Genomic DNA, 14,421 nt, shown 5'->3' with positions numbered 1-14,421 from the left:
ATGATTGTGACCCTTTAGCCTTTAGGCAATTCAAAGATTCATCTTTTGATTACTTTGATGAGCCATCATATTGTGACCTTTAGGTATACTTTTAGCCAAGTGTAACATCAATCTAATAATATCTTATAACTATCTTTTCATTCTAACATAAAGTACAAAAAAATAATAATTAAAAATCAAGAAATTGAAACAGATAATTAAAATTAAAATGTATGCAGATGTTATCCTTCTTATTGTGTGATACAGTGGTTATTTTTGATAGATCTTTGCTCAAAAAAAGGAAATCGAAGCATGTTTGGATGGAAAAAAAAATGATATTACACTAGCAAAGATACAAAGCAACTAAAATGAAAAACCTAGACAAGAATATTGGGTAGTAATTAGTATTTAATTACAAATTACTATACATGGCTTATACAAGTAATAAACACATAAATACAATTCCTAAACAAAATTATGAATCTTTACATGGACTAAAAATAATTTTTGCAGCAAAGTGTATAGGCAAAGATATTGCTGCAATTCCTATACAAATGGACCATTGTTTAAATCCTAATTTTTTCCAATGATCAATTTTTGACATAATCTGAAATAATATAACTTGTAAAACAATAATAATCCCTATAATTACACAACTAACTACAAACAATAACCATTTTCTCCCTTTAGAGATTCTTGTCTTAGTGATCATCTCAATGGCACTAATGATCAATAAAAAAACTTGGCATAATATGTAAATATTGAAGATCATGGTACTCAGCAGTTCCTCGTTGACGCGAAGAAATGATTTTCCCTTCATGGTAAGCATCAATAGAAGTATAACTTGTAACATAGAATGAACAACAATGTTCCTTAACATGTTGTTGGTCACAATAGTCCCATAAAAATTCAACGTGATTTGATCAACTGAACTAGACTCACGAGGCCTTATGATTGATGTTATGATGGACAAATAAAGGGCACCAAGAACTTCTATGAGTAGATTAACCCACAATAATTGAAATGGTGTCAATTGTTGATCTTGATCACTTGTAGGGTTGAGAATTAAAAGAATAAAGTTTGAAGTAAAGCCAGAAATGTTGAGTATCAATTGCAATTGTATGAACTTCTCAAGATTTATGCATACATACCTACAATAACAACAACAAAAAAAAAAAAAATACTGTCATAGTTCAAAATAGTTAGGTCAAAAATCAAGAAAACGTAGACATATTTACCTGGCCAAGATTAATACGTCTAGGATCTTACCAAAGTTCGATTCAACGATAGTAATATCAGCATCTTGTTTAGCTAAGTCTACACAATTTTTTCCAAAAAAAATTCCAACATCAGCTTCTTTTAAAGATGGTAAATCTCGAATCGACGAACCGGTTGCCGCCACGTGTCCACCTCTTATTTTCAAGCAATTAACCAAAAGTAATTTATCAGCTGGAGAACAATTGGACATTACTTTAATTTTGTGACACATATTAATTTGAGTTTCTTTTGGACTTTTTCTAAATTCAATAGCTTCAATTATAGATCCTTGTAAATCTTCTTCAATTCTCAAAATTCCAGAATTAATAGCCATTAATCTTGATGTATTCAAGTCATCATCCACCATTAACTTAACCTCTATCCCAGATTTTCGACATACTTCAATCGTTCGTCTCAACTCAGATGAATACGGATTTTTTAATACCACAATCCCTAGAAAACTCAATCCATCTTTCGCGATAATAGTACTATTTTCCTTCTCTTCTTCTTCTAACGATGATCTTATAACTTGTTTGTAACCGAAACCATAGCAATGAACTTCATTACATGCTACAATACTCGCGATTTTTCGATTGAACAACTCTCTTTTTTCTTCATCTAGGGTTTGCATGGTACCATTATTAATATCATAATAGTTAGAACACATAGATAACACTAACTTTGGTTCTCCTTTCCAATGTACATGCAAAAATTCTCCAATTTCTTCTTTGTTTCTTTTTAATAACACCCCACATAATCCTTTCTTAGGATAATAATTTTCACAATTTAAAATGCTACAACTTCCATGAAATTGTTCAATATTTCCACCAAACATTTTCTCAGCCCAAATAAGAAGTGCATCCTCATCAACATGACCAATTATATTCATAAATATTCCTTCAAGTAATGTATTCCGGACTTCCTTAGTAGAATCTGCATGCAGAGTAACGTAGTCAGAAATTTTATTAATAGAAATTCAAAAAAATTATACCTAGCAAGTTTTTGACTTTGACTATGTTAGTACACCTAGTTAGAATCTTATTATATATAATGTATATAGATGACAAGATTCGATTGAATCATTTTTCTTACCTCTAGCTCCGCCACTGAATACAGATAAGTCATTAATTTTCTCGAATCCAATCCACAAATCCGCCAAAGTTGAATGGTTCACAACAAAATGAGATGTTTTACTAAGGCACAAAGTGGTAACAAGAGCTCCATTAGCACAAGATGGAAGATTATGAACTATGATTTGATCATTCTTTTTCATATCTTTAGATGCATATAAAAGAACAATAAGCATCCCTAAAGATAGTCCATCTTTTAATGAAAACACCAAAATACAAACCATAGCTACAAAGCCATTAACCTTGTTGGTAACATAATTTTCACCTCTCTTCCTCCTCATATATTTCGTGGCCTCGTTCATTATCTCCTCCATCATGTTCTTCATACCTTTAGGATCGCGATCATTATCACAACACCATGACTTGTTCCACAAGAAACATCGAAAAACTTCAACTACAAGAATGATCAATGAGAGACTCAAGGACAATTTATCCAAGAATGAGCTCGTTTCGTCAATTGATTTTTGAATCTTTGAGTATTTACACTCATGACTATTATTTTGGGAACTTGTTACACACTTCATCAACTTGATTCTCTCTTTATTTTCACCAACTGAAGTTACTAGTAACTGACAACTTCCTTCCACTAGTTTTGTACGATTAAACAAGACATGATGCAACTGTTCACGTGGTAGTACTAAATCATGATGACTAGTACTACCATCATCGAACTTGTACGAGTTACCTTGAATTAAAATTCCATCAGCAGGTACATGATCACCACATTCCAACAACACAATATCACCAACCACTACTTCAGAAGATGGAATTTGTAGAATTTGTTGGTGTCTAAGAACCCTAATTACTTTCTTTTTACGCGATAATCTCCTCTTCGATATCCATCTTTCCTTGAAAAACCTATAATCAAACGTGAAAAAATTAGCCCATGAAATCATAACTCATCAAATCCTTATTGACTCGCTCATTTACTAGCCCTAAATTAATTCATGAAAATGATTTTTTTCTATATGTTGTTGTATAAGGTAATGATAAGAAGTTATAAAAGAACAAATAAAGCAATCAAATCAAGACAAATTGAGTCATGACTCGCATTTTAGGTCATTTCAGCTCAAGTAACTTTTGGACTTCAGCTTAACTCGCTCATTTGTCACCTATACCTGAAAGTAACGCTGAAGTTTAAAACGAAAAAAATTGGCAAGAAGATTATAACACAATCAAACAAGGCTTCTTGTAGACCATTCCTCTTGATCCCAATCACAAGAGAAAGTGCAACACAACAAAATAGAAGGATAAAAGTGCTTTCTTTGAATGCTTCAAGTATTAATTCACGAAAACTTTTTTTCTTCACATAAGAAGAAGAAGAAGAAAAGTTGTTGTTTGAACCAAATGATTCTCGACGACGATAGAGATCGATAGGATCTCCTAATATGCCAGAAGAAGTATTTGTTTCAAGTGCATGAAATAGTTGTTGAAGGGTAAAAGATTGAGGATTTGATAATTCTTCTATACTAATTGAGAAGTAATTATTATTAGAGTTTATGGTGTTCTCATTAGTCATTGATCATGTGTGTATGTGTAACAATTAATCTTGTGTTATTTAAAGAGTTTGGTTAATGTGTTGTTGAAAGAGATGGATGAATAAAGAAAAAGGTGTTTAGCTTTACACATCTCAATTAAGTAAGTTATAAGAGCATTTTAAATTCTATGAAGTGGGACAATATAAAAATTTAGAGAATATATTGCTTATTAGGTAATTATGTTGTTTTTAATATATAGTTTAAAGTTTTAACCATTACTCCCTCAAATTTCGAGTTTATATTTATTTTTATCACACAATCCAAGAAAACAAATCAGACCTACACAAGAAAGAGTGTCACAGACATAATATAATTAAGTAATTAAAAGTTATAAATATTTTCTTTCTAAACGTTCAAACTTGCAAAGTACTAGGCGGAAGTTTAAACCTCAGTGTCATATTTTCACTTATTTGACTTATAAAAAAGAATCAGATTCACGAATAGAATAATATGTTAAAAGATATATAATATTAGTAATTAACTTTTTTTAGCGGCTTAAATTTTAATATTCTAAAAGACCAAGAAGTTTACAAGAAAATGAAGTTTGAGGAAAGGTAGAATTTCTATGAGATTTCTCCAAAGACTAATGTTTACTAAGAATAAAAAAAAGTGACATGAGGTATCAACATACACTTAAATAATTATTTTCAAAACGACCAAGACAAATCCAGTTCAACTGATCTTGATTTTTTTTTTTTTAAAAAAAAATATCTCCATTTTAATTGAATTCTTGTGTTTTATCAAATCCTACTCTCTTTTCTTTTTTAAAGAGGGTATTTCTATGATAGCATAATCGATACAAAAGACGGTTGATGAGGACAGATCAAACAAGATTAGTAAGTTTTCGAAGAAGGGATGCAATATGTTTGCTAAATTTCACATTGAAATAGAAAAAATTAAGGGAAGAGTATACACATTTCACATCCGTCGTTCCTTCATAACTCTCATCCCCACCATGCGTCGATCCCCGTCCACCTTAGTATTTTTAAATATAGTATTTTAAAAATAAACAAATATATATTATATATCTAACATAGATAATTAAATAAGAAATTCATTTTATTTTTCTAAAAAAATTATTTTTAATTTCCTCCAAAATATTTTTAAAAAAAATATGGACAACGATAGAACCCTATGCTGCCGGTTATAATGACATTAATAAATAGTAATTTTTTTTTCAATTTGCTCAATACTTATACATAGAAGAATTATTAATCTAAATAGTTGTCTAATCGACTGTATACTCTATGTACATAACAAGAAAAGATAAATAATAAATCTGTTTAACTATTTGTATAAAAATATTAGATTTATTTTATTTTAAAATTATTATTTTGATACTAAATTAGAATATGGTGGACTCCTTGGCCTGGGGAAAATCTGGACATTAGATATTCTAACAAGATTTTCCAACATGTAGGTCCAATTCAATTTCTAGTTAAATTTTTCTAATTTTCAAGTACATTAATAATTTCTAAGAAACTTACATATAATAAAAAAAACAATTTTAAAGTTGGAAATTTGTGAATAAGTTACCAAAAAAATACAGGGTCCACCTACACCCCAACTATGCATGAATTATTTTAATAATATTTTTTGTCTTTTAAGTGTTTGCTTACCAAAATTAGTTAATATAAAATACTGATCATAAGACCTTGCATGATCAGCGGCGGAGTCAGAATTTTTAATAAAAAATCTAAAATCTGAGACATAAACATATAAGGGGGTTACATCTATTATATATATCTAAAAATAATTTTAATTTTGCATAAATAGTAAATATTTTCTGTTGAGGGAATTCGAATGATCCCCCTAAATATATTTTGTCTCCCCCTCACGTCATGAATACTAAACAAAAGACTATTTATAACAACTTTGATGTAATTTCATGGATTTTTGAAAGATATAATATATATACACGTAAATTTTATTTTTATTTCGTGAAAGATAGAAGAAATATTTATGATATATTCAAACGGTCAAAAGAATAAAAACATAATATAGAGAAATAATAAAATAGAGTTACCAAATAATAGAATAAAGGAAAAAAACATTAATTGAAAATACTTCACAAGTTGAATGAGTGGAAATATCGTGTCATGCATGTGTTTATGTGTGTTGACCTAAAGAAATTTAATTAAAATTATATTACAAACTAAAAGACAAAGGAGGGATATATATATGATTAATAATTCTAAAGCATGCATGTTAATGTCACAAGAGGAAGATGTGTTTTGAAAAACCATATATTATATTATTATGGAAATTTTCTTAGCTAGTCATGTATATTCTCAAGTATAGCTAACAAACATTATCATGTGGACTTAAAATTATAGTTATATATATCGTTTTTTAGGTCGTGAAATATTTTATTTTTTGGAGAGTTTTAATTTTATTAATGTGTTATTATTATATTAGTTGTAATATTATAAGTTTTAATTGAGATATATATTATTATTATTGTTTATTGAGTTTCAACCATCACTCTATTTGTTATTTTTGATCATTTTTTTTAGGAATCCTCCGTCCCTTCTTTGTAATGATATTTTATTATTTACATCTTCCTTGTATTTTAATTTATTTCACTTGAATTGGAGATATTTCAAAAACTATTTTTCTTTTTACCTCTGTTAGGTAGTTAAGATTAACTCAACGGTAATGCTAGTAAAACGTCTGCTTTAGACTTGACCTAGAAAAAAAATTTAATATTGCATTTTTTAATTTTAGTTTCACTTATAATTGAAACAATATTGAACATTGTAAAAAAAAAAAGTAAAAAATAAAAGAAAGAAAAATGATTCACTTTTTATCAAAAATATTCTATAACTTTGAATTGAATAACTCAAATTTTCATCCAATGTGTTGTATTAATAAATAAAAGTTTTGCATTAGTATCCAATGTGATATATTGCAAACAAATGGATGACATCTCAAACTAAAGATTAATACTTCCTTTTATAAATAATAATGTTATTATGTGAAATTTAAACCCTTAATCTAGGTTTAAAGTTTAAAATTTAAAATAAAAAATATGGATGAACGAAAAAATAACACTCTTAATTAATAATAATTTAATGATATTTTAGTTTGTATACGTATATATGTATATATTTAAGATATCTTATTATAATTTAGTTTCATGCCATTAATTCTATTTTAGATTGTTTTAAAAAAAAAACTTAAATTTTCAAAGTGGTGGAAGGATAGAAACAAATTTAAGTTTTGAGATTTGGCAAAACACATACAATTTGCACAAATATTTAAGTTTGTTGTTTGTATTTAAATTTTCTCATTTTTACTGCTATTTCCTTTAATCTTAAAGGTCATATTAAGTCCACTGGGCCAAAGAATATAGGATATTGGACCTTTAAAAAGTCCATACAACACAAATTATCAATAATGAATCAAATAAATTATTTTTTTCTTTTTTTTAACTTTTGTAGTTGTGCATATAGTTAATAAAAAAATGAAATAAAAAAATTTATAATTTAAAACACTTATTGATAATGTGTATTATTATAAATCATTGATATTTTATTTTTAGCACTTATTGCAAATTTGAAAAGTTTGCACATGATTTTTGAAGAATATTTGACTAAGCTTTTATTTTGACCCAATTTTTATTTTGATAAACTTATTTTACAACTTAAATATTTAGTATTCATCTTTAAGTGAAACATAATAATTTCTCACAGTTTCATATATTTAAACACATTTTACAAGTAAAAATATTCTAATGGTAAATAATCATTATCTTCATTTTACAATAATGATTATAGAAATTTTATTTTATATTTGAACATTTAGGAAATATCTAAAAATAAATAAATTCAAATTGAAACCTAATGGGGACAAAAACACATATTATTATTTTTTTAAGAATTAATATCACAAAACGTTACTCAACTTTGAGAATCTATCCAATAAAATTATTAAACTTTATTTTGTATTAATAAAATAACTCAACTTAAATATTTGTATCAATAAAATCATTGTATTTTTGTTTGTATTCCAACTTTGATTGGGTCCTTGAATTGGATTCAAATCAACTAATTAAAGAAAGGGCAACTTTCACATATAGCAAACAAAAAATTTATATTTGTATGCTATAACAAAGTTTGCATAATTGCGCTCCATAGCAAACATAAAACTGTATAATTCGCTATACATATACAATTTTATAATTCGCTGGCTTATTTCGCTGCAATTGTATAATGCACAATTGTATAATTCGCTACCTATTTCGCTGCAATTTTTTTATAAAATTTGCTTTGCATACAGTTGAATCGAATTAAAATATATGTATATTGCATAATTATAAGTGTATAGCAAGAAGATATATGTTTTTCTCTCGCTTTATACAAAAACAGAAACACAATATATACACTTATGTTGTATAAATATAGAGAAAATTGTATTTCATTGCAATTGTGTAATTCGCAATTGTATAATTTGTTGGCCTTTTTCTCTGCAATATTTGAGGTAAAATGTTTTTAAATTGTATAATTAAGTGTATAGCACGAAGATATATATTTTTGCATGTGTATATACAATTTTCTCTCGCTTAATACAAAACAGAAACAAAATTTATACACTTCTGCTATATAAAGCGAGAGAGGCTAGCGAGAATTGAGATTGACGAGCGAGATTTTTGAGAGAGACGGCTGACAAACTTTAGCTAACGTTTGCTATGGAGCACAATTAAATCAAACCCTAGCTACTCCATTTATTTTAGATTATTAATTTGCTATTATGTACAATTTTCCCTTAAAGGAATTAGGTTTTGAATCAACAAGTTAAGTCATTTTTATCGTGACTTATCAACAATTGCAGTAAAAATTCGAAAACAGAGAGAAACTGAAACTCAAAAACTAAAACCTGAAAGTAATAATTCAGATTCCCGATTGTCAAGTACTAGTGGAGAAGAAAACCCCAAAGAAGAGAGGGAGAAAATCAGGGGCAACACGTGAAACACCGCTGAAGCAGAGAGAGACTGACGAGAGAAGTTAAACCATAATGGACAAAGCTTCATTTTTTTCAAAATCAAAAGTTACTAAAATTGGAAGCTCAGCTTAATAGAAAATCGAAGAAATTGAAAATAGAGTGTATCGATAGTTTTACTATAGACAACCATAGTACTGTTACAATAATAACAAACTTAGTATATCAAATTCGGCAAAATTGATTAGTAGACGTACTTGATATATACATGAAAGAGTGCTATCCCATACTTTTTTAGTGCTTTAGCTCATCACTCTAGGTGCTCATTTTGTCTGAGCTTTTAGTTTAATATTTCTATTCAGCGGACGTGGTGGGAAAACCATATGAACCGAAGGAGTTTGGAATACATATATTGTAAAGCAACAAAACAAAGTTTTTAATTGGACTAATGAGTAGAATTATGAATAAATTTGGGTCAAGTTATATCTGGATCAATAAAACTAGTAATTTTAAAATATATAAATTACGTAATTTTATTGATATACAACAAATGTTATTGACTCTAGGTTATGAGATATTAACTTGCTTCTTTATACTCTTTCTAAAGCATTGAAATCTCCAAAAGTTATTTAAATGGATAATTATCTTTTTCCAAAAAAAGAAGAAAAAATATTATTTTAAAAATACTTTTCTTGAAATTCTAACAGTCAGGGGTAATTTAGTCAAATTAAAGATGTTTAGTTGTACTCAACTTTCGTAAATTTAGGAAATTTGAATGGGTTGGTAACTGCTAGCCTGGATTTTCAAAACGATATTTATCAACAACAAAAAAAAAAAAAACTGATTTTACTAAATCTCCGTTAAATAATAATATTTGAAGTGATATAAGCAAACAGTTGTAAAAAAAGTGTTATGTTTCTGTAACATTCTTCAGAGTAAGAGAAGAACATATATATGTCTACTAATTCACTCTGACTCTTCAGTTTTCTTCTTTTGACAAAAAGTAAGTACTTTCGTTTTGTTATTAAGGGTAAGTTGATATTTTTTTTTTAATTGAGTTTTTTGTCATTTTTGTTTATAAATATTGTGTTTTTATTTTGCCTCTATGATTATGTTTTTCTCAATTTATGTAAAAAAAAAAGATTCAGTATTTGAGTAGGCTAGGACTGAGGAGTCGGCAGAAACTGTTTGTATATGGTTATTATGCTTTTTAATGTGATGTTTATGCTTTTTAATTTATATATATTTGAACTATTTTTCGCTTTTTGGTGTGTTTAGTTCATATTTTGAATTATTTGTGTAAATCTGTTTAGTCCATATATTTTGAATTATTATTGGAAATACACTCTACAATTTGATTATTTTGTTAGCCAAAACAATTGATGTTTTTCTTTCTGTTTTCATTTTGGGGTTGATTTACAATTGTAGCCAAGTATATACCCATCAATAAATCAGATTTAAACTTAATTGGTTCAACCTGGAGGTTGTTAGGTCGTTCTAGTTTTAAAATTATGGGTTACAAAGTTAATATATGACAAATTTTAGTAGCAGTATGTTGCACAAAGCATCCTGTTCACGCGGGTTTGCAAAGTCTTAAGTCTTGTATGCGTGGCTCGAACCCATGATCAATAGGCAATACATTCCACTATGGTATTAGACTTTCATTGTTGTATTCGTTGTGTTGCTGAGTAATCATTTGGTTTATAACTGCATTGTTTTCTTCTTTTGTGTTTAATTTGTACACATATAATACAGTAGCTTGCTGCAATGGAACCTTCTGAGGCAACGAAACATGTGTATGAAAAGATCATGAAATCGGAGTCTCAACATGTTGCGAGGGAGATTATGTGCTATATTTTCTTTCAACAATATCCAGAGCAGGAAATGATTCGATTAGCATTAGGCCCTAATACCTTAATTCAAAATGTGATCCAGAAAGCAAAAGATACATTCAACATAAACTCAAATCCAGTGTTCAGTAGCCCTTCTATGACTCCAGACAGTATAGTAGATCCAGCAGTACGGTTTACAAATTTTGCATCCACTTATCCTGTATCGACTCCTCGCTGCAAACCTCAACTCTCTGATGAACATTCTCATTTACCTTTAATTCCTTACTCCAGCAATGAGCCGCCGCTGCAACAGTTCCACCAACTTGAAGATACAATGTACTTTGGGACTTTGAATTACCCAAGTGATTACTGCTATCCAGAAGTTCCCCTTATCAGGCGCTACAGAAATTCTCCAAGTTCGTTTCAATCTCCGAAGCCTTGCCACTATTTCAACAAAGGGTTCTGTAGAAATGGTGACAGATGTAGGTACTTTCATGGTCCTCCATCTTCCGAGAACTACCCTCTTACGATGGATCCTAATCTTTGTGAAAAGGGTGATGAAGATGAAGTACTTTCACCTGGTTCCCTCGATAAATTAGAGCTAGAGATAACGGAGCTCTTGAATGATAAGAACGGGAATCCTGTTTCAATTGCATCCCTGCCCATGATGTATTATATGAAGTACAAGAGAACACTCCAAGCGGAAGGGTATCTGACGGAGAGCCAAAGAAATGGTAAAGCTGGCTATAATTTGACAAAGCTTATTGATCGATTGAAGTATGTTCGTCTGATTGAAAGGTATTTTACCTGTACTCTTGTTTTGTTTCTTATCTAGTCAAACGGTCGTTAGTAATTTCTATGCTATGTGTTTCAGGCCTCATGGACAACATTCTGTAGTTCTGGCTGAAGATGCAGCTAAGTACATGGACACTCATGGTGTAAGAAGTGATCCAGGTCCTATCGTTAGTGATTCACGTCAAATATATTTGACATTTCCTGCTGAAAGCACTTTTACGGAGGAAGATGTTTTTGCTTACTTCAAGTATGCAACGCAACATGTGACGTTTTTTATGTGCTTTGCCTTTTATTAAGCATTCAATACTTCTCTTATTATCCTTTTGTTTTTTGTTTGTAGCACTTTTGGGCCAGTTCAAGATGTACGAATGCCATGTCAGCAGAAACGAATGTTTGGATTTGTTACATTCTTCAGCACAGATACTGTAAAAATGGTTTTGTCAACCGGAAATCCACATTATGTGTGTGGTGCTCGCGTTCTTGTCAAACCTTACAGAGAGAAGTCTAAGCTATCTGAAAGGTACTTTATCATACTCCAATTTTCTTAATGGCACATCTTGATAGCTCGATTAAATTGACCTCTAGCAACTCTCTGCATGTTTTGGTGTGGGGAAGCCTGGTGTTACGTTGAGAATTTAGCTTCTTCTTTTCTTCCATTTCTGTGAACTGTCGTGTAAATATGAAGTGGACTACTAACTAGTTCACAGTAAAGTAACCGTCTAATCCTATTTCCTCTCCTGCAGAAGGCACCAGGAGAGACTGGATTCGTCAATGTATTACCACTTCGATTCTAGGCTTCAAGAAAGTAAGACATTAGCACCTGAATTTCTACTCACTTTGTAGATCGAATTTAGTTATTTCTTTACTGAAATCAGGGTGGATGCACCTACGGTAATTTTTAAAAGAAACTAAATATACATATAATATGCACTGAAGGTCTTTCGAAAACAACCTTTCTACCTGACAAGGTAGGGTTAAGATCTTTGAGCACTCTACATTCCCCCGACCATACAAGGTTTAGTTACTTTACTGTGTGGATGAACATCCATTTCTCTAAATAGTTCTCATAAATTCACCTTTTGTCTGCTCTCTGCATTTGCCCTCTTTGATCTGATACATGCATGATCTGCCAACAGAATTTAAGTCCCCTAGAATGCTACGGAAACATTTAATGGAAGAGCAAATTATTCTTGAACATGAGGCCAGGCGACTTGCACAGCTGCAGTTATCGCGAAAACGCATGGCCACTCCGCCCTATTCTGGCCCTCCCATGGACGAAATTAACATTTCTCTACGTATGTATACACTCTTTGTTATTGTTATTTACTCTAGCCACACACTTCCAGTTATTTATTTAAGTATGCACTGATTTTCTTTACTGCGTATGTCAGCAGAACATTCCAGCCATATTATAGATGTTCGGGACAGTGTATCCCCGGATGAAGATAATCCCGAGAATTCAGAAAGCCATTATGCTGATGACAATAGGTATACAAGTCCTCTCTTTTTACTTTGTTGTTTGCTTGTCAACCAAATACAAAATAAGTTCCAAAAACCCAAAAAAATGTCGTCTTGATGTTGCGTTACATAGTCTTTCTGTTTGTTTTCATATCGTTCCAGAAGAGCGTAGAGTATTTACAACCTTGCATTATGTCTCTGCACTCTCCTCATTTGTCCCGCAGACAGGTCAAAAACGTATGTCAAATAGTTTGAATGTTAATTTTGTAACATAGCGTAACAGTTTGCTTAATTGAGCCTTATACTTCAGTTGGACTCATTTTAGTTCTTTTCGTTGTTGTATTGATGCAGCAATCAAAGAATCATCCTGCCAGACAGTCCATTCGCATCAACAGTAGTAGCAAACAGTATAGCTGAATTTCTATAGGTTTGGATACTTGTTATTTTGGTATGCAACTCTACTTCAAAGGCAGCATCTTGAATTCGAGGGAGAATACGTAGTACATATAGCATTAGAGAACAGCAGAAATAGATCCTCCACACAGCCGGAGCTAACGTAACTACACCAACTAGGAAAATATGATACACAGGCTCACACCAGATAGAATAGAGCACAGAGGTCATTATCCTTAGCAAATAATGAAATATATAGTACAACTTTAGTTGATAGAGAGGATCAATAGCTTAAAAAATAGTACAAACTTTTTATGTTCCTTTTGCTGTTTTGCAGAAGAAAATATGTAGACATGAAGTTTGTTTCATGATACGTTTGTCTTTGGTTTTTGTGTTGGACAACTAAATCGCATGTTTACATTATATCAATAGATAGACACTCATTTTCTTTCAAACCATTACATTGTATCTTGAATGTATTCGTCACGCCCCTAACTAACATCAAGATGTACTGTATATTTATTGATTTGTAATACTCTCTTGGTCCATAATTGTTTGTCAATGTAAGGTCATGCACAGTCCTCAAAGGTATAATTTCACTAATATAATCCTACTATATTAAGAATATCAAAAGTCCACAAATCTTTTCAATTGAACTACACTATCAATTTACTATTAAGGATAAATTTGGAAAAAAGTGATTAATTAATCTTAGACATTTATTTTTATTATGTCTGTTTTTAAGGGTTAAAATTAAGTTTGCCGTGTTTGACTGGTTTGTGGAGACCGAAGGAGACAATCCACATAACAAGAAACATAATTTCACACAAATGTCTTTAGTTTTGGATATATGATAATATTTCCATATCAATATATCATATATCAATATATCATATCTAATATATCATATCTTAAAGTAACTTTGTTGCGGAATAAATTTATTTATTTATATTATAATAATATTTTATAAGTTATGTTATTAAAGATATGTGAAGTTATATTTTATTTCTGAAAGGGCATAATATATTTTGTTTTATAACACAAATCCACTCGTATTACACTTATCATGACATATTAGTTATTAGTTATGCGAAATAA

At 30.0% G+C, this 14,421-nt stretch overlaps 2 protein-coding genes across 13 annotated transcripts; one reads left to right on the top strand and one right to left on the bottom strand.

Annotated features, from left to right (window-relative positions):
• Positions 1-284: 284 nt before the first annotated feature.
• LOC109120727 (calcium-transporting ATPase 12, plasma membrane-type) lies at positions 285-3,958 on the bottom strand. Its single transcript, XM_069287167.1, has 4 exons — positions 3,485-3,958; positions 2,329-3,224; positions 1,218-2,169; positions 285-1,130 (listed from the first exon to the last, which is right to left on the bottom strand). The coding sequence occupies exons 1-4, from the start codon at positions 3,883-3,885 to the stop codon at positions 455-457; spliced, it is 2,925 nt and encodes a 974-aa protein (XP_069143268.1). The 5' UTR covers positions 3,886-3,958; the 3' UTR covers positions 285-454.
• A 5,675-nt stretch (positions 3,959-9,633) lies between these two features.
• Positions 9,634-13,778, top strand: LOC101253006 (zinc finger CCCH domain-containing protein 18). 12 transcript variants are annotated; one of them, XR_002028101.3, is made up of 9 exons: positions 9,708-9,848; positions 10,601-11,475; positions 11,552-11,719; positions 11,813-11,992; positions 12,216-12,277; positions 12,609-12,767; positions 12,864-12,960; positions 13,093-13,167; positions 13,282-13,778. XR_002028101.3 is itself a non-coding variant. In XM_004244002.5 (8 exons), the coding sequence occupies exons 2-8, from the start codon at positions 10,613-10,615 to the stop codon at positions 13,355-13,357; spliced, it is 1,605 nt and encodes a 534-aa protein (XP_004244050.1). In that variant the 5' UTR covers positions 9,634-9,848; positions 10,601-10,612; the 3' UTR covers positions 13,358-13,778. The 12 variants fall into 12 exon arrangements, 10 of the variants coding, with proteins under 10 accessions (XP_004244050.1, XP_019070198.1, XP_019070199.1 ...); XR_003247537.2 differs by having other exon boundaries at positions 12,867-12,960; positions 13,282-13,418; XM_004244002.5 differs by lacking the exon at positions 13,093-13,167 and having other exon boundaries at positions 9,634-9,848.
• Positions 13,779-14,421: the final 643 nt, after the last annotated feature.

This window comes from Solanum lycopersicum, chromosome 7 (assembly GCF_036512215.1).
Source record: "Solanum lycopersicum chromosome 7, SLM_r2.1".
Taxonomy (NCBI): Eukaryota; Viridiplantae; Streptophyta; class Magnoliopsida; order Solanales; family Solanaceae; genus Solanum; species Solanum lycopersicum.
This window is presented reverse-complemented; position numbering and strand designations above follow the sequence as displayed.